Here is a 24,530-nt window from a genome sequence, read left to right on the forward strand (position 1 = left end):
CCATTTCTTGTGTAATTCTATTACAACAAACTTGATAACAAAGAGAAAGAAGAACAAAATAAACTTTCGACTTGCAAAACTTCGGTGTGGTAAAGAACACTGATCAGTGGAACTATCTTGCGGTGTTTTTTACTTAGCCGCAGTCTTTAAACTATATGCAGTCTAATGTTGTTTATTTTCATTTTGATACGCAAAGCTACGAGAAGTGGTCAGCGTGAGATATACACTGATATTTATTATTTATATTTATTTATAAATTTATTTATTTATATTATTTATAAACCAGTGAAATTGGCACGTTTTGTACATCGTAAATAAAAACAGAATACAATAATTTGCAAATCCTTTTCAACTTATATTGAATTGAATACACTGCAAAGACAAGATAATTAATGTTTGAACTGTTAAACTTTGTTGTTATTTGCAAATATTAGCTCATTTGGATTTTGATGCCGGGCAACACGGTGCGACAGGGGTTAGTGCGTCTGCCTCACAATACGAAAGTCCTGAGTAGCCCTATGTTCAATTCTGGGCTCGGGATCTTTCTGTGTGGAGTTTGCATGTTCTCCCCGTGACTGTGTGGGTTCCCTCCGAGTACTCTGGCTTCCTCCCACCTCCAAAGACATGCACCTGGGGATAAGTTAATTGGCAACACTAAATTGGCCCTCGTGTGTGAATGTGAGTGTGAATGTTGTTTGTCTATCTGTGTTGGCCCTGTGATGAGGTGGCGACTTGTCCAGGGTGTACAGCGCCTACCGCACGAATGCAGCTGAGATAGGCACCAGCGACCCCCCGCCAACCCAAAAGGGACAAGCGGTAGAAAATGGATGGATGGATTTGGATACCTGCAACATGTTTCAAAAAAGCCGGCACAAGTGGCAAAAAAGACTGAGAAAGTTGAGGAATACTCAACACTTATTTGGAACATTCCACAGGTAAACAGACTAATTGGGAACAAGTTGGTGCTATGATTGGGTATAAAAGCAGCTTCCATGAAATGCTCATTTATTCACAAACAAGGATAGGGCGAGGGTCACCACTTTGTGGACAAATGTGTGTGCAAATTGTCCAACCGTTTAAGAACAACATTTCTCAACGAGCTATTTCAAAGAATTTAGGGATTTCACCATCTACGGTTCGTAAAATCAACAAAATGTTCAGAGAATCTGGAGAAATAAAATAAAAATGATTAATGGGTTGTACTTGTATAGCGCTTTTCTACCTTCAAGGTACTCAAAGCGCTTTGACACTACTTCCACATTTACCCATTCACACACTGATGGAGGGAGCTGCCATGCAAGGCGCCAACCAGCACCCATCAGGAGCAAGGGTGAAGTGTCTTGCTCAGGACACAACGGACGTGACGAGGTTGGTACTAGGTGGGATTTGAACCAGGGACCCTCGGGTTGCGCACGGCCACTCTCCCCCACTGCGCCATGCCGTAATGCCCGTGTTCTTTGATCTCTCAGGCGATACTGCATCAAAAACCAACATCAGTATGTAAAAGGTACCATCACATGGGCTCAGGAACACTTTAGTAAACCACTGTCAGTAAATTCAGTCTGTCGCTACATCTATAAGTGCAAGTTAAAACTATACTATGCAAAGTGAAACCCATTTATCAACAACACCCAGAAACGCCGCCGGCTCCGCTTGGCCCGAACTCATCTAAGCTGGACTGATGCAAAGTGGAAAAGTATTTTGTGGTCTGACGAGTCCACATTTCTAATTGTTTTGGAAATTGTGGACGTTGTGTCCTCCAGTCCAAATTGGAAAAGAACCATCCAGACATAGGGGCAAAGTTCAAAAGCCAGCATTTATGATGGTGTAGGGGTATATTAGTGCCCATGGCATGGGTAACTTACACATCTGTGAAGGCACCATTAATGCTGACAGGTACATCCATATTTTGAAGCAACATATCCTAGCAACGTCTTTTTCATGGACGTCCCTGCTTATTTCAGTAAGACAATGCCAAGCCACATTCTGCACGTGTTACAACAGCAGTGGCTTCGTAATAAAAGAGTGCGGGTACTAGACTGGCCTGCCTGTAGTCCAGACCTGTCTCCCATTGAAAATGTGTGGCACATTATTAAGCGTAAAATACAACAATGGAGACCCTAAACAGTTGGATAACTTAAGATGTACATCAAGCAAGAATAGGAAAGAATTCCACCTGAAAAGCTTCAAAAATTGGTCTCCTCAGTTCCAAAACATTTACTGAGTGTTGTTAAAAGGAAAGGCGATGTAACACAGTGGTACAAATGCCGCTGTGCCAACTTTTTTGGAACGTGTTGCTGCCGTTACATTATAAGTTAATGATTATTTGCAAAAAAAATAAAGTTCTCAGTTTGAACATTTAAATACCTTGTCACTTGTTTACCTGTATCTCACCTTTTTTGTAAGGGGCGCTGGAAGCCGGCAGACCCGTCAGCGATCCTGTTCTGTCTCCCTGTAATGTTTGTCTGATCTTGAATGGGATTGTGCTGAAAATGTAAATTTTCCCGAAGGAACTCTCCTGAAGGAATAAATAAAGTACTATCTAATCTAATCTAATCTTTGCAGTGTAGTCAATTGAATATAGGTTGTAAAGAATTTGCAAATCATTGTATTGTTTTTATTTACGATTTACACAACATGCCAACTTCACTGGTTTTGGGTTTTGTATATATTGTTATTTACAGCTAAAATGGACAATAAAAATCGCCTGACCCTTATGAATTCATCATTTACTGAGAGAACAACTTTCTGACTGTTGGATATTGGGACAAAAACCTGACTTTTTAAGAACAATTCAGTACACTTTGTGTTCATATCATATCGTTTCGTATATTATTGCTTTCTATTTAATTTTCTTACTTTTTGGTAAAATAACTGAGACAATATTGTCTGTTTATTTACATGGTATCAGTGTAAAAATATACTGAACCAACAGGGACTTATGACTATGCAACAACGCCCGCGTGCATGCAATTGTGTTGTGCAGACCCTAAATCACCTCTTTTAATCGTGCTTAAAAAGAGGAAGCATTCCGTGCCTTAGTGCAATTTAATATGCTCAACACTAACCGTACATACCGCGCTTTGGGCGTCAAGTGGGTAGGCATGGTAGAATTTGCTCAGTGTGAGTACGCCCACTCACACTTAATCACCCACCTACAAATGGTAGTAATAGATGATAGATGACACTAGAAGCATCCTGAAAAGACTCCTTGTCACTTGGATCTAAAAATACCCTCTTTGTCAGGGATATTAGCCCCAAAAAAATCTGCATATCTGACATAGCGCAGCTTTCGACCAGTTTGGTCTTCTTGCCCTCTGAATTTGATCACAGCAGATGAAGAACAGCATGTAAAATGGCAAACCTTCATCTCTATCTCTGTTCCATGTATTTGCTGTGCGACAGTTTTAATGATGCCAATCACAATGTCCTGCAGGCCTTCTCTTTCCGAGTAGTAGTGAAGGATCAGATTCTTGCCCTTCTCTGCGTCGGTGCAACGGAAGGAGGGAGCCCTCATTCCTGGATAGATAGTTCCCAGGTGGTCATGAAGGGCGTCCAGATTCTGGGGATCATCGCAAATAAAATGCATTTAAAATCACTCAGTTCTTCTGACAACGGAAGGGAAAATTGTACAGTACATTATGACAATTGTCGGGCTACAAAACTGAAGTGCAATTACATGACAGCAACCTAAGGCCTGATCTACTAGAGCAGGGGTCGGTAACCTTTTTGGCTAAGAGAGCCATGAAATCCAAGTATTGTAAAATGTATTTCCGTAAGAGCCAAATAATATTTGTTCTAACACTGAATACAATGCGTGCATTTTTAAGTAAGACAAACATTTTTAGAGTGTAATTAGTATATTATTTTATTTTTAATAACATTTTTATTCTGAAGCTAACCAATTATAAATAAAATACCTATTTCCATTAATGCGACCCTCCTGTACCTCAAAGGACAGCTGGGGTTGGCTGAGCCACCCGCAACCTTGAACAGGTGCGGAAGATAATGGATGGATGGATTAAAATGCATGAGAATGTTTTATTATTTAAACGTTATTATTCACACTGCAATTTCCAGTGGAATTATTCATTACTTATCGTGTTAAGCAATGTCAGATAAGGTCTGACACTGAGAGCCAGATACAGTCATCAAAAAAGCCACATCTGGATCGCGGGCCATAGGTTCTCTACCCCTGTACTACAGGTTTGGGTGTTTAAAAACATGTGCAAACTTGATAGCACATGCAAAGCTGATCCACTAAACGTGTTCAAAGAGGACTGTGTCTCTTTGGCGAGCAGAAGAAGGAGCACGATCCATTTAACGTGTTTGTCTTCATGAGTGTGCAGAATATATGCTGATCATCAGAAAGACCCCTACAATACTGGGAGAAGAAGATGCAGATATAACTATTCTGCACATGCAGTTTGATTAATCAAGACTAAAACACAACGGCGAGCGTCTTTATTTAGCGCATATAAAAAGTATTTGCAAGTTGACACAGTCACACAAACGGCTGTTAGAAAGGACGCGTTTGCTCTGCAGCTCTGTCCTACTTGTGCCTTTCAACATATACAGTATAAGTAATGGTAAATAGATCATACTAGTATAGCGCTTTTCTACCTTCAAGGTACTCAAAGTGCTTTGACATTATTTCCACAAATTCTCCCATTCACGCACACATTCACACACTGATAGCGGGAGCTGCCATGCAAGAACTTAACCACAATCCATCAGGAACAAGGTTGAAGTGTCTTGGTCAAGGACACAACGGATCGAATCAAGAACCCTCAGGTTGCTGGCACGGCTGCTCTACCAACCAAGCCACGCTGTCCCCATAAGTACTGTCAAACATAATAATATCAGACAAATTGTCAATTCAGCAATATAATTTTACACCTGCTGGATGACTTAAGGTGCTGGATAAAACACATTAAATGTATGTGTTTTTTTATTGATGCTAGTTTTTTCAGATATATTATCAACGAATCTCCTTTGTAAAAAAAAAACTTATTACAGTATGCATTTTATTGCATATTCACGCCCACTAATAGCATACGCATTTTTTTTCGTTTGTACACTCTTTTTAGCCCGTGGTATTTGGATTGTTTACCTGAACATTTTTGCTCTGCCTATTCTAAAACCTTACCATTAAAATGTTAATAACATTTCTAAACAGAGATGCCTATTCACACAGGCCGCAGAAATTAGTAAATAAAAGGTTGTTTGGGATATGTATGCAAGGCCAGTCGTTGGCAATGCCATTTTGTAAAGAAACATTGCAACTTTGCACAATGATGTCATATTTTACTATAAAAAAAACAGAAGACTTTAATAAGTCACAAACACAGTTAGAGGTGGGAATCTTATGGGCACCTCACAATTTGATTATGATTCAGGAGCTACGATTTGCTTATGCATGTATGCATCTTTAATTATTACATTGCAGTGATGTTGCTAGGTAGGTGTCCTGCAACCCTGCATAATTAGCTGAAAGAACGCAGTCAACTCACTCTCCCTTTTTTACCACAAAAAACAATACATTGTGTTTAAAGTAAACAAATGTGAATGTCCAAACTAATTAGCAATCAATTGTTAGTTGAAAAGGTGTCGCGTAAATACCACTTTTTTGTACAAAAGTCTCCTTTCAACAAAATAACAATAAACTTCCAACAATGGATCAGATCCCTCGCATCCAAAAAAGTCGAGCCTATTACCTGAAGGAATTCACGGACGTTTGAGCCCAGCACTCGCAAGATGGTGTCGTATCCAGACTCTTGGCAAAACTCAAAGAACATCTTCCCGAACATCTGCAGGATGTCTCCCGCATCAATTTCTGGAAACCAAAATAATAAATAAATCAGGAACTGAGGAGGGCTATATCCTGTGATATAGTACAATGTAATGTCCATCCATATAAATTGTGGGATGAATCCCAATGGGCAGATAGTGATCATGTGACATGTAGAGGTTAGCCAAGGTTTGGTAGAAATGTAACATCCAGTGGTACCTCAACTTAAGAGTACTTTGAGGTAAGAGCTTTCTCTCGACTAATTGTTATGCTAAGTTACAAGCAAATATTTAGGTTGCAAGCATTCCTGCCGTTAGTTGCCGTAACAAATGTCAAAGTGAACAATGTAAGATCCGCCCAAAATATCTGGTTTTACTCACTAGCATTAGCTTATAGCTATAGAGACCAATGTAACTTTGTTTTTCCAACCATGGAAATGCTTACTGTGGTTGCAAGTAATACATTCTATTGTGTTGTTTTTATACAATATTTCTCATCCAAAAGTTTGTTTTTAGTTTTGAAATGCATGTAAAATGTTTAAAGTTGTGCTGTTTTTGAGGGGACCGAGCACCAATTAAATTGTTTTTAATAAATTTCAATGGGAGATACCAGTGTTTTGAGGTAAGAGCGCCATCATAGAACTAATTAAGCTTGAAAGTTTAGGTACTCTTGTACAGTGTATATGCTTTAGCACTCTATGTACCATTTCACATTGTAGGTACACTACTAATAAACACAGAAAGTAGTTATAGCTCTGTAGCTGCAATATTATCCAGGCTTATTAATGTTTCAATGGTGAAGTTTAAATCACTTTGTGTTAATTGGGCTCAAAATGTAAGAGAACAAATACTTACTGAGAACTTTGCTTGCAGCTGCAACAAGATCGTATGTTTTGGTATCGTCGTATATGATTCTAACGAGGAACTGTCCTTCGATGTCCAGTTGAGCCTCCCTCCTGAAGACAAAATTCCGTTTTACACAAATGTCTTGATAAATCTTTAATTTTTCCGCCTGTGCCTTTCACACACAACCCAGTGAACTGGGACATATATGCCACAGGGTGTCCAGCAATCAGATAATTAGATGTATGATGATGCCATGCTGTATGTAGGATGTCGTATAAAATACATGTCAGACAAAAAGTGATTCTCGGGATTGTGGACGTCTGTCTTGGTAAAGGATCTGATACAACCTCTGAAAGAAGAAAAGTCCCGGACCCATTCCCTTTTTGTACCATCACAAAAAAAAGGAAAAGCTTTTTCCAGTATGTTTGCATTAGTAAATGTGTGTAAAATTAATCTAGTGACAACATGGTAAAACGCAACAGGCATACCTATCTAATGGAGAGTATCTTCACAGTTCACATACGTTAACTTTTATTTTACAGTCTAAAGTACTGTAAGCTGATTACACTTCGAGCTGTAATCAGCTTTAAGTCACCAGGCAATCATGCGTATCACAATGCACTTTATTTATACATTTAACAGCGCATTTATCGAATAGAAAATGCAATGAGGTTGTAATTAGCTGCTGCTTAGCTGAGATAACAAACAGGATTTATATTTGGCAGGTTCATTAGAATCCGGAACGGCTAAAAAACATACCAGACCGTATAAGGCTTTGCACGGAAAATGTGGATTAATTTTTCAATTAGTCATCTGATAGAAGTTGAGAAAGAGGACGAGGGTGATAAGTGAGTTGTACATGATATATCAGTGAGATATGTCTGCACCGAGCCGTCGCCGACAACCAAAGAATAACATCTTAGAAAACATTAACACAAGACAGCTGCTGGTCTTCTTTTCTGGTTCTGTTTTTTTTTTTGTAATTTTATATAAGGTCACGGCAGGTTCAGGGCACGATAGATAGAGCCGAATATCCCAGCGTGCTAAAAATGTCATGTTGACATTAAACTGTGTTTGTGGCTGATAATAAAAGAGGAGGCGCTCAAAAGCAACACATTTAGAAGCTGTTCCCTCTGCTCTGATTTTTTTCAGGAATCTTCAAGTTTTTCCTTCAGTTTTTGCAAATATGCAACAAGTGAATTCTCTTTGTACCAAAATTAGATACATTATTTTTATCTAAGTCAATGACCTGCGTTGCTTGCAGAAGTTAAGCTTGGGGATATTGAACGTGCTTTACAGTCTTGGTTCATGTTTGTTGAGACTTGAGATGTTCAAAAACTACTTCAATTAAATTCCAATTCATTCACTAGTTCAAAAAAGAATCACAAATATAATAAGGTATTCAAAGATCTGACCCTGAATTATGAATACATTTGTCATGATCAATGAATACAACAATGATGAAAATAGTTTGGGGTTTTTTCAACCTAAGGTATTTTCATTGCTAATAAAGATCATCACCTTATTATATTTATAGCAGGCATGGGCGATTTGGCCTAAAATCTGGATGTTGATATATATTATTACAAAGGTTCCTAATCAACCTGCAACCATATGAGGTAACATATTGCATTATTTTGAGTTTTATTATTTTCTCAAAACTATTATTAATTTACGAGCAAATTTAACGTTCAGAAGTGGTTACTTTTTGATGTAACATGGTTCTATGTACACTTCTGTGAAAATATAATACACACTTAGTCTTCTGTTTGGATAATTTACATCAGTTTTGGGAGATATTACAAAAGTACTAGTTACAGGGCCAGTATTGGTCATACCAATGATGATAATGATACTTAACGTTTTAGAGATCATTGAAGGATTTTTGATTTTTTGATTTTTCAAATTTTTGATCACAGTTGTAATCGCAATTAGAATCAGACTCTGATTTAAATGCTTTGTTTTTTTCTCTTAAAGTCTTCCTGTTCCAGGGACTCATTGTTAGACTTTGTAAAGAATAACAAAAAATACTTAATATATTTTTAATGAAAAATATCGATATAAACACTGTAGTATTGACCAAATATTGTTATTATACTTGTTATCGTTACTGTCAATATTTGTATCAATCTGCCTGCCTATGTTAAATTCAAGAGCTGTAGCTTGTGGTTAGCATATCCTCCTGTGGTGTGTAGCGTAACATGCTCAGCTATTCCTCGTCCTCAATGCATGACACTTGTAATAAACATAGTTTCCCGCCATCGAGGCAAGGATTAGTGACTTAGAAGTGGCTTTGCAGCGTGGAGGGAAGTTGGCCACAAGCTAAAATGCTACATTGCGTTGAGGAGTTGGACGTGTTCGCTGTCAAATTTGCAGACACAGCTTAAAAGTGCCATCAACATGCGTTATCCCGATGCAACAATACTATTAAAAACTCTATCGCCAGCCAAATTTTTATTAGCATTTATATCATCTATATTGCGCAACCTTAACACTATTGGTTCTTAATTGTTGAGGTTGTAAACAAGTATATATATATATATATATATTGATACAGTATATATATATATATATATATATATATATATATATATTGATACAGTATATACACAGTGCATTCAAAAAGTGTTTATAGCACTTTATCCACATTTTGATTTGTTACAGCTTTATTCCAAAATGGAATAAATTCATTTTTATACTCAAAATTTTACAGACAATGTGAAAAGTTGTTTGTTTTTTATTTTGCAAATGTATGAAAAAAATTATATTTAAAAAATGACATGTACATAAGTATTCACAGCTTTTTATCAATACTTTGTTGTTGCTCCTTTGGCAGCAATTGCAGCCACATGTCTTTTTGAATACAATGCCACAATAAATACTATAAAGCAACACCACTTGGACAAAATACAATGTGTGGTGCCACTGTTATCGACGTAGCCAACATTGATATAAAAACTAATTCTTTCTTGCACATTTGCTTGTGACCTTTGCCAGAGACATTGGAGAATAGACAATAATAAATCTTCAGTATGATAGTGTAGCGACTGGACTATTGTGTATGGTTATGAGCTGTGAATTAGCGGTTGGGCTATAGGGGGCTGTCATGCTTGCCTGCAAGCTATAGGCAGCTCGAGAGGGAAAAAGAGTTGCTAAGCCACATTATGCGTCTTGTATGTAAGGTAAATAATGCTGTTTTGTAGACACTTGTAAAGGGCTTTGTGCACAGTCATTCTGCTGACGTGACAATATTTTATACTCTTATCAAACAGATCTGCAGTGGACAACAAATGCTTTTGCACACACACTTTTGTTGAAGAGAATGCTGTAAAATCTAAGATAATACAGCTGCTCCAGCTAACAATTATTTTTGTATTTGAGTAATTTGTTGATTAGTTTGTCCTATTGATTGAGTAATCGTAGCCTCAATGCGTATTTTACGGGGAAATTGTTTCTATAAACAACAGTTTTTCTGCCTGCAATAACCTTAATTCGGTTCTAAAAAATGCACATCAACATTGAAATTGCATTTTTTATGTTTGCAATAAAGAAGCCGTTTGCAACATGCTCTCTGTTACATTTTTCAAAACAAAAAATACAATAAGAACACCAGTGGATTAACATAACATATATATTTTTAAAATGTCTATTTTTCGCAATTACTAATCTAATGGAAAAAAACACCTCAGGCTGAGGAGTTTGTTTGGCATTCTGGCTTGTCACTCAGCCTGTCTTGTCAACACGTGCACCTAGCGATATACATTTAATCGATATCAATGAAAAATGTGTTCGATAAGACATGCGATAGATATATACTTATATTTTTTTTTTTTTTTTTTTTTGGTCGGAAGAAACCAGAGGTTACAAAGCAGGGTTGGTTGCATGAAAAGTGCCACTCGTGCTCTGGTAACTTAGCACAACAGAAAATTATCCGTGAGCAATGGGAGAGACATGCAAACAGCCAATCATGTCACATCACACATATCAAGTTTTAGTTTCGCAATCTTGTTGTTTCGCTGTTGATTCTCTGGATGGAGTGAGAAGAGAAACTAAAAATGAGTGCTGCATTGAGCGGAGAAATTGTCGATAAAACAGAAAAAGTCACCTTGACAATACGTCAGTATTTGGGATAGACCATAGAATCTCTTATATGGAAACAACAGGTAGGAACAAAAGTGCAGAACTGTATAAGTAAAATAAATTACAAAACAAAACAAAACATTTTTGCTACATTAAAATATTAGTAATTTGGTCTAATAGTATTTAAATAATTATACTGCATAACAAATGATTTTCCATACTTAAAAAGGAATAACAAATTAAGGGGACAAGCTGTAAAAAATGGATGGATGATTGTTTTCCATGGTTGTGTTGACAGTCCCCCTTTTTTTCCTTGATAGATAAGTGGATTATAATCAGACAAAGGTCACTAATCCAGACAAAGGTCACACTACATGAAAATGTTTATATTCAATATATTTTTCTCCCCCTTTTTTTACTCGATTGGTCGTAAAAAAACATCAATAAATGTCGATAACGACCGATATAAAACACCTCTATCGTGACACAGTTTTAAGCCATATCGTCCAGCCGTAGCGTGGACATACACAAAAGCAGTCCAAGAGAAGCAATGGCCAATTTGCAGTCATGTTGGTGCTATGATAGAATATACACACAATGACAGCTATCATTATTAGCAAAATCACTATTAATAACACACAAATCTGCGCGTGCACAATGTTACATAAGTACGTAGTCTATGTCATCCTATCCTAAAAGCCGTAAGAGCTTTAAACACATTGGAAAGTTAGCGCCCTCGAGGCATCTTAAAGGGGTCATATTATGATCGTTTTTCTACATTTAAAACACTTTTTGTGTGGTTTACATAAAATGTATTGTAGTTCTTTGCTGAAAAAGTTGGAACCGCTTTCTAACCGTGTCTTTCGGTTGTGCTGTTTTATCTACATGGCTCCACTTCGACAGCGTCTCCTGCCTGTCATCCATGACAAATCGCCACTTCATCGCAGGGCCAACACAGACAGACAGACAACATCCACACTCACACACCAGGGCCAATTTAGTGTTGCCAATCAACGTATCCCCAGGTGCATGTCTTTGGTGGTGGGAGAAAGCCGGAGTACCCGGAAAGAACCCACGCAGTCATGGAGAGATCCCGAGCCCGGGATTGAACTCAGGACTACTCAGGACCTTCGTATTGTGAGGCACATGTGTTTCACAAAATTGAGTATTTACAAACTTACACAGTAAATCTTTATGAAAGTCTCCAAAAAGAAGCTGTTAAAAACTAAACAAAATTAACTAAATATTGAGCCAGTAATGTCCAAAACTACTGGTGGAAAGTGCCCGCCCCATTCGGTGATGTGGGAGCACAATCCACCATTCACGTGACATCACATGGGCGCATTAGGACCGAGCAGAGGTAAAAAGTAAGAATTTCTACAAAACGCAATCTCCTATTAGTATTTTATGGACCTCAGGCATTTATGGACCTCAACGACCACATCAAACTTTGAGTGTAATAGGACCACTGTAATAAAACAAATCTAATAAAATCTGCGTTCGCCGCCACACAAAAAGATCACGGCACACAAACACCACCGCTCTCATTTGCGCTTCATTGCCGTGGGGAAACTACACATGTCCCGGGCACGCTGTGCGGTCCTGATTGTATCCATTTTAATTTGATTAATGGATGCAACAAAATATTAAATCAAGCTTGTTTCTAATTAAATTAATTTATGCAGTCCTAAGTAAAGCCATGTTTTTATTTTGAAGCTTATTTTGCACTGAACAGGAGGTCCGTGTGCACGTTTTAATGCTATGCAACTAGACACTTGGCAATAATGGGGAAGTTAACAATAGTGGTTGGAGTGTCCGCCCTGAGATCGGTAGGTTGTGAGTTCAAACCCCCGGCCGAGTCATACCAAAGACTATAAAAATGGGACCCATTACCTCCCTGCTTGGCACTCAGCATCAAGAGTTGGAATTGGGGGTTAAATCACCAAAAATGATTCTCGGCACAGCCACGCTGCTGCCCACTGCTCCTTTCCCCTCCCAGGGGGTGATCAAGGGTGATGGGTCAAATGCAGAGAATAATTTTGCCACACCTAGTGTGTGTGTGCCAATCATTGGTACTTAACTTTAATACAATGCATAAACGGAACCATTTTCATAGAATTTACCTCTGGATCTAACATTTAATGTTGAAAAAGCAGTAGACTATATACGTGTTGCGTTGTCGTGGCAGTGTGATGCCGGAGGTCATCTTTCCAAGATGCAGAGGAATGTCAGGAAGCGGCTTGCCGGTGAGAAGAATGATTTATTCTAGGTGCAGACAAAAATATGCTGCGCGGTGCCCACGGCACGGAAAACAAGAAAAGGTTGGCCAAAAGATGCTAGTCAAAACACAGACTAGGAGCGTAAACGAGAACGTAACGTTGTTGCATGGGAGCAAACCAAAACCACCAGACCGAGTGAGGCCAGGGATGGATGAAATAGCTCTTTGATTAGTGCCCAGGAACAGGTGAGCGTCCCACATACTATAGTCAGAGGCAGGTGAAAGTAATCTGCCGTCATGGGCAACTAAACAACAAACCCATCCATCCATCCATCATCCATCCATCCCATCCATCCATCCATCCATTTACTACCGCTTATTCCCTTTTGGGGTCGCGGGAGGCGCTGGTGCCTATCTCAGTTACAATCGGGTGGAAGGCGGCGTACACCCTGGACAAGTCGCCACCTCATCGCAGGGCAACTACAAACTCAGGGGTGCAAAAAACATATTTGAGGTAGTCAAAACTAACAGAACAAAACATGATCTGAAAAAGGTAAAATATATGTTAGATTATAGGGCAATGCGCATATTGTACTGTGCACTTATATTGCCATATATCAGCTACTGTGTGGAAGTGTGGGGGAACACTTATAAGAGTAACATAAAGGCATTTGTATCAATTACAGAAAAGAGCTATAAGGATTATTCATAAAGTAGATTACTTAGAACACACTAACATTTTATTTATTAACTCTGGACTATTGAAACTACAGGAGCTAGTAAAGCTACAGACATTGTGTGTCATGTTTAAGGCTAGAAGTGAAACATTACCAGCAAATTTACAAAAAATGTTTGTCATCACTGTCTGAGAATACAGAGCATAGAAGAAAAGGTCATTTCAAACAACAATATTCAAGGACAACTTTAAAACCAATGTGTACATCAGTGGTGGGGGTAAAATTGTGGAATTCTCTTTACAACGAGATAAAAAACTGTAAAAATATATTCCAATTGAAAAAAAATATACAAAGATAGAACAATAAGATCATATGGACAGCCATAAGTGTTTACAATTTAGTTTTTTATTTATTATTTTACTTATTTTTTGTCTGGTTTTGTATTTGCTCTGTATCATTCCGTGAGGTGTATTTATTACTATTATTTTTCTTGGTTTGGTTTATACTTTATGAAGTTGTGCACTTGTGTTTTTCTTGTGTTTTTTGTTTTTGATTGTTTCATTACATTTGGATATATGTGTCGGCTTAAATGATATTCATGAAGTAAGAGAATGTACTATGTCAAAGGGGGCAGGAAATTATAAGACTTTCTTCATCCTGCTCCTTCTCAGGAATTGTGTGAATTTAAATTGTATAATTGTGATATAATAATGTATTGTTCTAAATGCACATCAATGAATGAGAGAAATAAAAATGAAATGAAATTAAATCTGGGCAACGGATCATAACAATACGCTGACTTTAAAGGCCTACTGAAACCCGCAACTACCGACCACGCAGTCTGATAGTTTATATATCAATGATGAAATATTAACATTGCAACACATGCCAATACGGCCTTTTTAGTTTACTAAATTGCAATTTTAAATTCCCCGCGAAGTGTCGTGTTGAAAATGTCGTGGTATGATGACGCGTGCGTTTGACATTTTTCAGCCCGATCCAAGCTATGAGTAGTCTGCTTTAATCGCATAATTATACACAGTATTCTGGATATCTGTGTTGCTGAATCTTTTGCAATTTGTTCAATTAATAATGGAGAAGTCAAAGTAGAAAGATGGAGGTGGGAAGCTTTTAGCCTTTAGCCACACAAACAGCCGGTGTTTCCTTGTTTAAATTCCCGAAGTTGAAGCTTTACTATGGAACAGAGCGGTCAAGCGAATATGGATCCCGACCACATGTCAACCGGCAGTTTTCGGTGAGAAAAATTGTGGTAATAAGTCTGCTCTTACCGGAGACATCAGCGGAGCTTCCGTCCTGCTGCAGCTGCGTTGCTTCCCTCAGAGACACTCGCGGTCAACACACCCATGGCCACACCCCTCCGACTTTCGGGATACTATCACGAAAACACTACCAACACAATAGGCAGATAAGGGGATTTTCAGAATTATCCCTAGTAAATGTGTCTAATAACATCTGAATCGCTCCCACTGCAATCGACTTTTTTTTGTTTTTTCTAGTCCTTCACGGGCTTCACGGTGGGCAGAGGGGTTAGTGCATCTGCCTCACAATCCCAGGCTCGGGATCTTTCTGTGTGGAGTTTGTATGTCCCCTGTGAATGCGTGGATTCCCTCCGGGTACTCCGGCTTCCTCCCACCTCCAAAGAGATGCACCTGGGGATAGGTTGATTGGCAACACTAAATTGGCCCTAGTGTGTGAATGTGAGTGTGAATGTTGTCTGTCTATCTGTGTTGGCCCTGCGATGAGGTGGCGACTTGTCAAGGGTGTAACCTGCCTTACGCCCGATTGTAGCTGAGATAGGCGCCAGCGCCCCCCCGCGACCCCAAAAGGGAATAAGCGGTAAAAAATGGATGGATATTCCTTCACTCTAAATTTCCTCATCCACGAATCTTTCATCTTCGCTCAAATTAATGGGGAAATTGTCGCTTTCTCGGTCCGAATAGCTCTTGCTGCTGGAGGCTATGATTTTAAACGATGTGAGGAGGCCCTACAACCCGTGATGTCACGCGCACATCGTCTGTTACTTTCGGTAAAGGGAAGACTTTTTTATTAGCGACCAAAAGTTGCGAACTTTATCGTCGATGTTCTGTTCTAAATCCTTTCGGCAAAAATATGGCAATGTCGTGAAATGATCAAGTATGACATAGAATGACCTGCTATCCCCGTTTAAATAAGAACATCTCATTTCAGTAGGCTTTAATAGCAATAATAGGAAGGCGAACCAAGACTTGGTGAGCTGTTTGACAAATATGGGACAAGCAGGTTGTACTATAAAGTCTGTCAAACTAAAAGGATCACATCGTTTCCTGGTCAGCCTGTGGAGTGAGCTTGACAGTTAATCATTAAAAGCAAACATCCACTGGTCATGTCAGCGCTATCAGACAAATATTATGCGGACATGAACATCGTCTGCTACTTTAGGTAAAGGCAAGGCTTTTTTATCAGCGACCAAAAGTTGCGAACTTTATCGTCGATGTTCTCTACTAAATCCTTTCAGCAAAAAATATGGCAATATTGCAAAATGATCAAGTATGACACATAAAATGGACCTGCTATCCGCGTTTAAATAAGAAAATCTCATTTCAGTAGGCCTTTAATAGCAATAATAAGAAGGTGAACCAAGACTTGTTTGAGGTGTTTGACAGAAATGGGACAAGCAGGTTGTACTATAAAGTCTGTAAAAGGATAAAACTATAAAAGGATCACATTGTTTCCTGGTCAAGCCTGTGGAGTGAGCTTGACAGTTAATCATTAAAAGCAAACGTCCACTGGTCATATCAGCGCTATGAGACAAATATTATGCGGACATGACGTAACAAAATTCAAAATAAAACACTCACTTGATATCTTCCCATACTTCCGGTCGTAGTTCCTTAAAACGAGCAGTTCCAGGGCGTGATTGACAAACCCATACTGTAAATACACGGGAAACGAGCACATGAATCCCTTCTATGATCAATTCCACTTCGCGAGAGGCGCTTGTTTTTACACACATTAAAACATTTTTTTTTTAAATGGTATGTCATCAGATTGTGTTCACCTGTTAATATGTGGAGTAATAACAAGCCACTAGCCATGCAGGAAACGGGGGGGGGGGGGGGGGGGGTGGGGGGGGGGAACAACCTCGCTTCGTCGTCTGTTAAACGGCTAGTTTCGCCAGCGTTAAAACATTAAACCCACTCCAGATATACGTACCATTGTGTCAGAAGCTCTTCTTTCCTTCTATTTTTAAGCATAAAACGTCAGTTTGGGCACAGCCTTCATCGTTTGATACAGATGCTGATGGTCTCCACTGCGTCCATACCTCCCCGTTTCATCCCTGCGTGATTGACAAGTAGCTCGACCAATAGCCTGCGAGAATGCTCATTGGGTAACACGCCGAGGACCAATGAGAACGAAGCATCGTTTTGTTTGGGAATGATGCTCCGTGAACCTGACTGAGCCCCGCAGTGTGGGATCTGGTGTTTCTCAGAGCATTTCAGCGATTTAAAACTATATTCTCATAATTATACACAAAACCGTTGTTCTTTTCACTAATATACAAAATTGAAATAATTCTGTTTTTCGCAGCATTATTTACAAAATATTAGGGCTCTCTAGGCCTACTGAAATGAGATTTTTTTTTATTTAAACGGGCATAGCAGGTCCATTCTATGTATCATACTTGATCATTTCGCGATATTGCCATGTTTTTGCTGAAAGGATTTAGTAGAGAACATCCACGATAAAGTTCGCAACTTTTGGACGCTAATAAAAAAGCCTTAAAGGCCTACTGAAACCCACTACTACCCACCACGCAGTCTGATAGTTTATATATCAATGATGAAATATTAACATTGCAACACATACCAATACGACCTTTTTAGTTTACTAAATTACAATTTTAAATTTCCCGGGAGTTTCGTCCTGGAAACGTCGTGTAATGATGACGTGTTGACAAGACGTCACGGGTTTTTAGGAAGTATGAGCGCTGCGCATGTTGTGATCCGGCTTCCGGATCACACATCTCTAGCATGTTTGTCTTTTTTGTATTGTCCTACTATGTTTTGATCATGTTTTGGACTCTACCGATCCCGTTTGTTAGCGCACTTCCTTGTTTTGTATTGTCACCATGGCAACCTAAGTATGCCTCCTGCACGGACTCATTACGCACACCTGTTTTGAATTATTTGTGTTGTATTTAAGACCACCTGCTACCTTAGTTCCTCCTGGCTGTTTTGTTTGCTACTTGCAACACGCACGTTGGTTCTTATTTTTGTAATCACTATTGCTAAGTCTCGCCTTAGCTTTGCGTGCGCTCTGCACCTCTATTCCTGTACTCTGCTCTCGTTGCTAATTATTAGCATAGCTCTCCGTGCATTCGGCACGCCTTTTCTTTGCATTTTGTACCAGTATTATTTTTGTTTTTGTATTAAATCTAATCTTACCTGCAACTCCTGCCTGTCCTGGTCCTCTTGCATCCCTGGGGTAGCAACACGCATCCATTATGCCTCGCCATCGTGTCAGAAAACAGCCAGCACAACGCCGCCTCGCAGTGGACCACCAAAAGTCTTCCCTTCGCCAAGCCGCGAAGACTTTTTCCCCGGACAGCAGCGCGCAGACAACAGCCCAGTACTCTTCCCTGAGGTTTGGAAGTTTTGTTTTTTCTCCATATTCCAACCACTCTTCCGACTGGGCTGTAAGGCCAGGGCATACCTCCGGCCCACCGGTCCATCACGGTGACGTCATTTCGTCAACGCCCCCTGGTGACTCAATACCACCCCCTGTCGATGATATTTTTTCTGAGGATTTTTATATTGTTGAGTCTTATTCTCAACCTGTTTCAAATATTGACTATGATTTTTTGGACTCTATAGACACAACTAAGTTCTATACAGATGTTATTTCTAGATGCAAACTAAGGCAACATGAGCTACCTACTTTTCCTCCTCCACCTGTGTTTCCCCCGGTCAAGCCACTAAGGCCACCTAAACCTCCTCCACCGACTTTTCGACTTGCTAGTCCACTACCTCCAGTGCGCCCTCCACCACCGGTGTTCAAGCCTAGTCCCAGTCCTGGTCCGACTTCTGGCCAACATTGTAGATCAACTCGTAGACTGAGTCGTAGTCCGAGTCCTAGCCCAAGTCCTTGTTCAAGTCATTCTCTTAATGGTAGTCCAAGTCCCGGTCCCAGTTACGTACCTTCGTGTAGTCTTGATCGTAGTCCGTGTCCTAATTCCCCTCGTGGTCTTAGTCCTCACAGTAACCCTAGTCCTTGCCCAAATTCTTGTCCGAGCCCCAGTGTCACTGTAAGTCCTAGTCTTTGTCCAAGTCCTTGCCCGAGCACCAGTATGATTGTAAGTCCCAGTCCTTGCCCTAGGTTGACCTCAAGTCCTAGTTCCTGCCCAAGCCCTGGTTCGACTGTAAGTCCTGGTCCTTGCCCAAGTCCTTATAAAAGCACTAGTTTGATTGTAAGTACTGGTCCTCACACAAGTCCTTGCCCAAGTCCTAGTGTTAGTCTAAATCCTCATAGTAGTCCTAGTCCTCCTCTCTGCCAGTCTCTTAGTGCTCCTCGGCTGACGCCGACACCTGCTCCTCGGCTGACGCCGACACCTGCTCCTCGGCTGACGCCGACTCCTGCTCCTCGGCTGACGCCGACTCCTGCTCCTCGGCTGACGCCGACTCCTGCTCCTCGGCTGACGCCGACACCTGCTCCTCGGCTGACGCCGACACCTGCTCCTCGGCTGACGCCGACACCTGCTCCTCGGCTGACGCCGACACCTGCTCCTCGGCTGACGCCGACACCTGCTCCTCGGCTGACGCCGACACCTGCTCCTCGGCTGACGCCGACACCTGCTCCTCGGCTGAAGCCGACACCTGCTCCTCGGCTGAAGCCGACACCTGCTCCTCGGCTGAAGCCGACACCTGCTCCTCGGCTGAAGCCGACACCTGCTCCTCGGCTGAAGCCGACACCTGCTCCCAGTCTGGTTCTCACACCAGCTCCCAGTCTGGTTCTCACACCAGCTCCCAGTCTGGTTCTCACACCAGCTCCCAGTCTGGTTCTCACACCAGCTCCCAGTCTGGTTCTCACACCAGCTCCCAGTCTGGTTCTCACACCAGCTCCCAGTCTGGTTCTCACACCAGCTCCCAGTCTGGTTCTCACACCAGCTCCCAGTCTGGTTCTCACACCAGCTCCCAGTCTGGTTCTCACACCGGCACAAACTCCCAGTCTGGTTCTCACACCGGCACAAACTCCCAGTCTGGTTCTCACACCGGCACAAACTCCCAGTCTGGTTCTCACACCGGCACAAACTCCAAGGCTGGAGCCCACTCCGGTACCAGCACCACGACAGGTACCGGTGCCAGCTCCGTGCCGCCAAGCACCGGTGCCAGCTCCGTGCCGCCAAGCACCGCCGACGACGGGGCTGGAGCCCACACCAGCGCCGACGACGGGGCTGGAGCCCACACCAGCGCCGACGACGGGGCTGGAGCCCACACCAGCGCCGACGACGGGGCTGGAGCCCACACCAGCGCCGACGACGGGGCTGGAGCCCACACCAGCGTCGACGACGGGGCTGGAGCCCACACCAGCGTCGACGACGGGGCTGGAGCCCACACCAGCACCACCGACGACTCCTGCGGCTCCCAGGCCGCCTCCGACGACTCCTGCGGCTCCCAGGCCGCCTCCGACGACTCCTGCGGCTCCCAGGCCGCCTCCGACGACTCCTGCGGCTCCCAGGCCGCCTCCGACGACTCCTGCGGCTCCCAGGCCGCCTCCGACGACTCCTGCGGCTCCCAGGCCGCCTCCGACGACTCCTGCGGCTGCAGCACCCGCATCATCCTCGCCAGCTGCACTCGGGCCTGCTTTGGCTGCAGTCCCCGCACCCTCGTCTGCTGCTTCCAAGCCTGCTGGGATTTCGGTGCTGAGGCGTCGTCCACCACGTCGACCACGGGCGTGGCCTCTGCGAGGTCATCCTCCTCGCCAGATACTCCCTCCTCCATGTCGGCCACGGATGTGGCCGTGCCCGGGTCGTCCGCCTCGCCGGGCACCTCATCCTGCGAGGCGGCCACTAATGTGGCCTTTTCGAGGTCGCCCGCCAAAGCTTTTTCGGCAGCAGCGTTCCACCCGCCGCCGCCACATGATGTGTCCTCGGTGGATTCGGGGACATGCGATCTGGCGACCCTCCACCGTGGACTCCTTCCGCCCTCCCTTCGTTTGTGAACTTTCTGGTTTTGGGAGGGGGTTCTCTTTATTGCAGTTTTTTGGGGGCATCTGGGATCTGCCCCTTAAGGGGGGGGTAATGTTGTGATCCGGCTTCCGGATCACACATCTCTAGCATGTTTGTCTTTTTTGTATTGTCCTACTATGTTTTGATCATGTTTTGGACTCTACCGATCCCGTTTGTTAGCGCACTTCCTTGTTTTGTATTGTCACCATGGCAACCTAAGTATGCCTCCTGCACGGACTCATTACGCACACCTGTTTTGAATTATTTGTGTTGTATTTAAGACCACCTGCTACCTTAGTTCCTCCTGGCTGTTTTGTTTGCTACTTGCAACACGCACGTTGGTTCTTATTTTTGTAATCACTATTGCTAAGTCTCGCCTTAGCTTTGCGTGCGCTCTGCACCTCTATTCCTGTACTCTGCTCTCGTTGCTAATTATTAGCATAGCTCTCCGTGCATTCGGCACGCCTTTTCTTTGCATTTTGTACCAGTATTATTTTTGTTTTTGTATTAAATCTAATCTTACCTGCAACTCCTGCCTGTCCTGGTCCTCTTGCATCCCTGGGGTAGCAACACGCATCCATTATGCCTCGCCATCGTGTCAGCGCACACACACATGTCGTAAATGTCGTCTGCATAAACGACATAATTACACAGTATTTTGGAGACCTGTGTTGCTGAATCCTTTGCAATTTGTTCAATTAATAGTGGAGAAGTCACTGTAGAAAGATGAAGTTGGGAAGCTTTAGCCTTTAGCCACACAAACACACGGTGATTCCTTGTTTAAAATTCCTGGAGGTGAAACGTTACTATGGATCAGAGCGCGGTCAAGAGAACATGAATCAAGATGGAATGTCAACCAGCAAGTTTCGGTGAGAAAATTGTGGTTAAAAAGTCACTCCTTACTGGAGAAAAGCTGAGCTTGTGTCGTCCATGCAGCTGCCGTCGACTCCCCTGAGACACTGCGCGTCAAGACACCCGTGGAGACACCCTTCCGACTATCAGGTACTATTAAACTCACTAAAACACTAGCAACACAATAGAAAGATAAGGGATTGCCCAGAATTATCCTAGTAAATGTGTCTAAAAACATCGGAATTTTTTTTTTTAACTTTTTTTTTTTTTTTTGTCCGTCGCTATCAATATCCTCAAACACAAATTTTTCATCCTCGCTCAAATTAATGGGGAAATTGTTGTTTTCTCGGTCCGAATAGCGCTTTTTGTTGAAGGCTCCCATTATAAACAATGTGAATATGTGAGGAGCCATCAACATGTGACGTCATCGTCTGCGACTTCCGGTAGAGAGAGGGCTTTTCTCTTAGCACCGAAAGTCGCAAACTTTATTGTGGATGTTCTCTACTAAATCCTTTCAGCAAAAATATGGCAATATGTACCTAACTAACATGACTTGACATATGCGAATGAGTATGATTATAGTAATCCATTCAATTCAATGAACCAATATACTTACTTGAGGAATATTCAACTGGTGGCCTGGGGTCAAATCCAGTCTGGGAATGAGACCATATCGACCCCTGAGTTCAGGTCAAAACTTTGGAGACCAACTTTTTGCAGCAAATTCCTAAAAACACTAGAGTGCTCCTGTTGTATAGAGCAGTGGTTCTCAAATGGGGGTATGTGTACCCCTGGGGGTACTTGAAGGTATGGCAAGGGGTACGTGAGATTTTTTTAAAATATTCCAAAAATAGCAGCAATTCAAAAATCCTTTATAAATACATTTGTTGAATAATACTTCAACAAAATATGAATGTAAGTTCATAAACTGTGAAAAGAAATGCAACAATGCAATATTCAGTGTTGACAGCTAGATTTTTTATGGACATGTTACATAAATATTGATGTTAAATATTTATTTTTTTGTGAAGAAATGTTTAGAATTAAGTTCATGAATCCAGATGGATCTCTATTACAATCCCCAAATAGGGCACTTTAAGTTGATGATTACTTCTATGTTACTATATTACTTCTATTCAATTATAAATAAAGATATCTATGTGTAGAAATCTTTATTTATAATTGAATCACTTGTTTATTTTTCAACAAGTTTTTAGTTATTTTTATATCTTTTTTACCAAATAGTTCAAGAAAGACCACTACAAATGAGCAATATCTTGCACTGTTATACAATTTAATAAATCAGAAACTGATGACATAGTGCTGTATTTTACTTCTTTATTTCTTTTTTTCAACCAAAAATGCTTTGGTCTGATTATGGGGTACTTGAATTAAAAAAATGTTCACAGGGGGTACATCACTGAAAAAAGATTGAGAACCACTGGTATAGAGGAACTTGGACCAGTGTAAACACATTGGCAGATCCTTGCATTGACAATTTAACCTTGCTAGCAAACATTGGGTTCCAAACTTGTGATTTACCTCAAGGCACCTATTCAAGTCCTCTCCTTTTTGCCAGTTAACAACTTTTTTCATTAAGATGATTCATGTAACTAAGGTGTTGTAGCTCGTTTACTTCAAATTCAGTTAGTAGTCATTTGTTCAAATTCTTTAGTTATATTAGTCGTGTTCCTCAAGGTTCTAGTTTGGGTCCCCTCTTTTTCATAATATGGGCCATTTTTAATTTTCCTTAAGGAACTCTCCTGAAGGAATCAATAAAGTACTATCTATCAATTCAATTGGTGGCCCATGTGTTCAGTTAAAAAAAACTTGTCGGATTTACTAAAATTTTTGCAGCGGATTCTTTGAAACACTATAGTGCCTTTTTTTTTTTTTTTTTTTGCAGAAGTACTTTAAAAGCTGCAGAGCCTTCCTGTAACGCTGACAAAACAACTAAACCAAAATCAAATGTCTTCTGTAGAGGACGCTGGTTTTCCAGAATATACAAAATAAGACTCAGAGTAAAGGGAACATTTCTGTGTCTTTTTGGAAAATCAATTTAGTTGAATATTCCTGATCTATTTTATCATGCATATTCAATTATATTCTATTTATGAACAGTATAATGATGGTTTGTTGTTGTTGTCGTCGTTTTTAGCAAACTATCAACCTAATGAACCAATGTACTTATTTTGTAATGCAGATTTAGTCATATTCTACTTATGAACACCAGTTTTGGTTTGAAAAATATAATAATAATCTTGCTAAATAAATATGAAAATAAAAACGTTTGTCTAGAATACAAATTATGCTCTGGTTTTGCCTACTCCTTTACACATATTTGAAATTGTGCATTTGTAAAAATAATGTACTTTCATGTAACTTTTTCTAAACTTTATGTGTTAAACTCAAGGCCCGGGGGAAAAATCTGGCTCGCCATATGATTGAAAGTGGCCCATCCATCCATCCATCCATCCATCCATCCATCCATCCATCCATCTTCTTCCGCTTATCCGAGGTCGGGTCACGGGGGCAGCAGCCTAAGCAGGGAAGCCCAGACATCCCTCTCCCCTGCCACTTCGTCCAGCTCTTCCCGGGAGATCCCGAGGCGTTCCCAGGCCAGCCAGGAGAGATAGTCTTCCCAACGTGTCCTAGGTCTTCCCCGTGGCCTCCTACCGGTCGGACGTGCCCGAAACACCTCCCTAGGGAGGGCCGTTCGGGTGGCATCCTGACCAGATGCCCGAACCACCTCATCTGGCTCCTCTCGATGGGAAGGAGCACCGGCTTCACTTTGAGTTCCTCCCGGATGGCAGAGCTTCTCACCCTATCTCTAAGGGAGAGC

General features: G+C 41.3%; 1 protein-coding gene across 1 annotated transcript in view; it reads right to left on the reverse strand.

Moving 5' to 3' along the window:
• gucy1b1 (guanylate cyclase 1 soluble subunit beta 1) overlaps positions 1-16,961 on the reverse strand; it is a 40,093-nt gene extending 23,132 nt beyond the window's left edge. The window contains exons 1-5 of the mRNA XM_061911876.1: positions 16,825-16,961; positions 16,470-16,542; positions 6,646-6,746; positions 5,718-5,836; positions 3,365-3,562 (exon numbers count right to left, since the gene is read on the reverse strand). Of these exons, the coding sequence (XP_061767860.1) occupies positions 3,365-3,562; positions 5,718-5,810 (291 nt within the window). The 5' untranslated portion in view covers positions 5,811-5,836; positions 6,646-6,746; positions 16,470-16,542; positions 16,825-16,961. The remainder of the gene's footprint in view (positions 1-3,364; positions 3,563-5,717; positions 5,837-6,645; positions 6,747-16,469; positions 16,543-16,824) is intronic.
• Between the last annotated feature and the right edge of the window lie 7,569 nt (positions 16,962-24,530).

Source organism: Nerophis ophidion, linkage group LG01 (genome assembly GCF_033978795.1).
Source record: "Nerophis ophidion isolate RoL-2023_Sa linkage group LG01, RoL_Noph_v1.0, whole genome shotgun sequence".
Taxonomy (NCBI): Eukaryota; Metazoa; Chordata; class Actinopteri; order Syngnathiformes; family Syngnathidae; genus Nerophis; species Nerophis ophidion.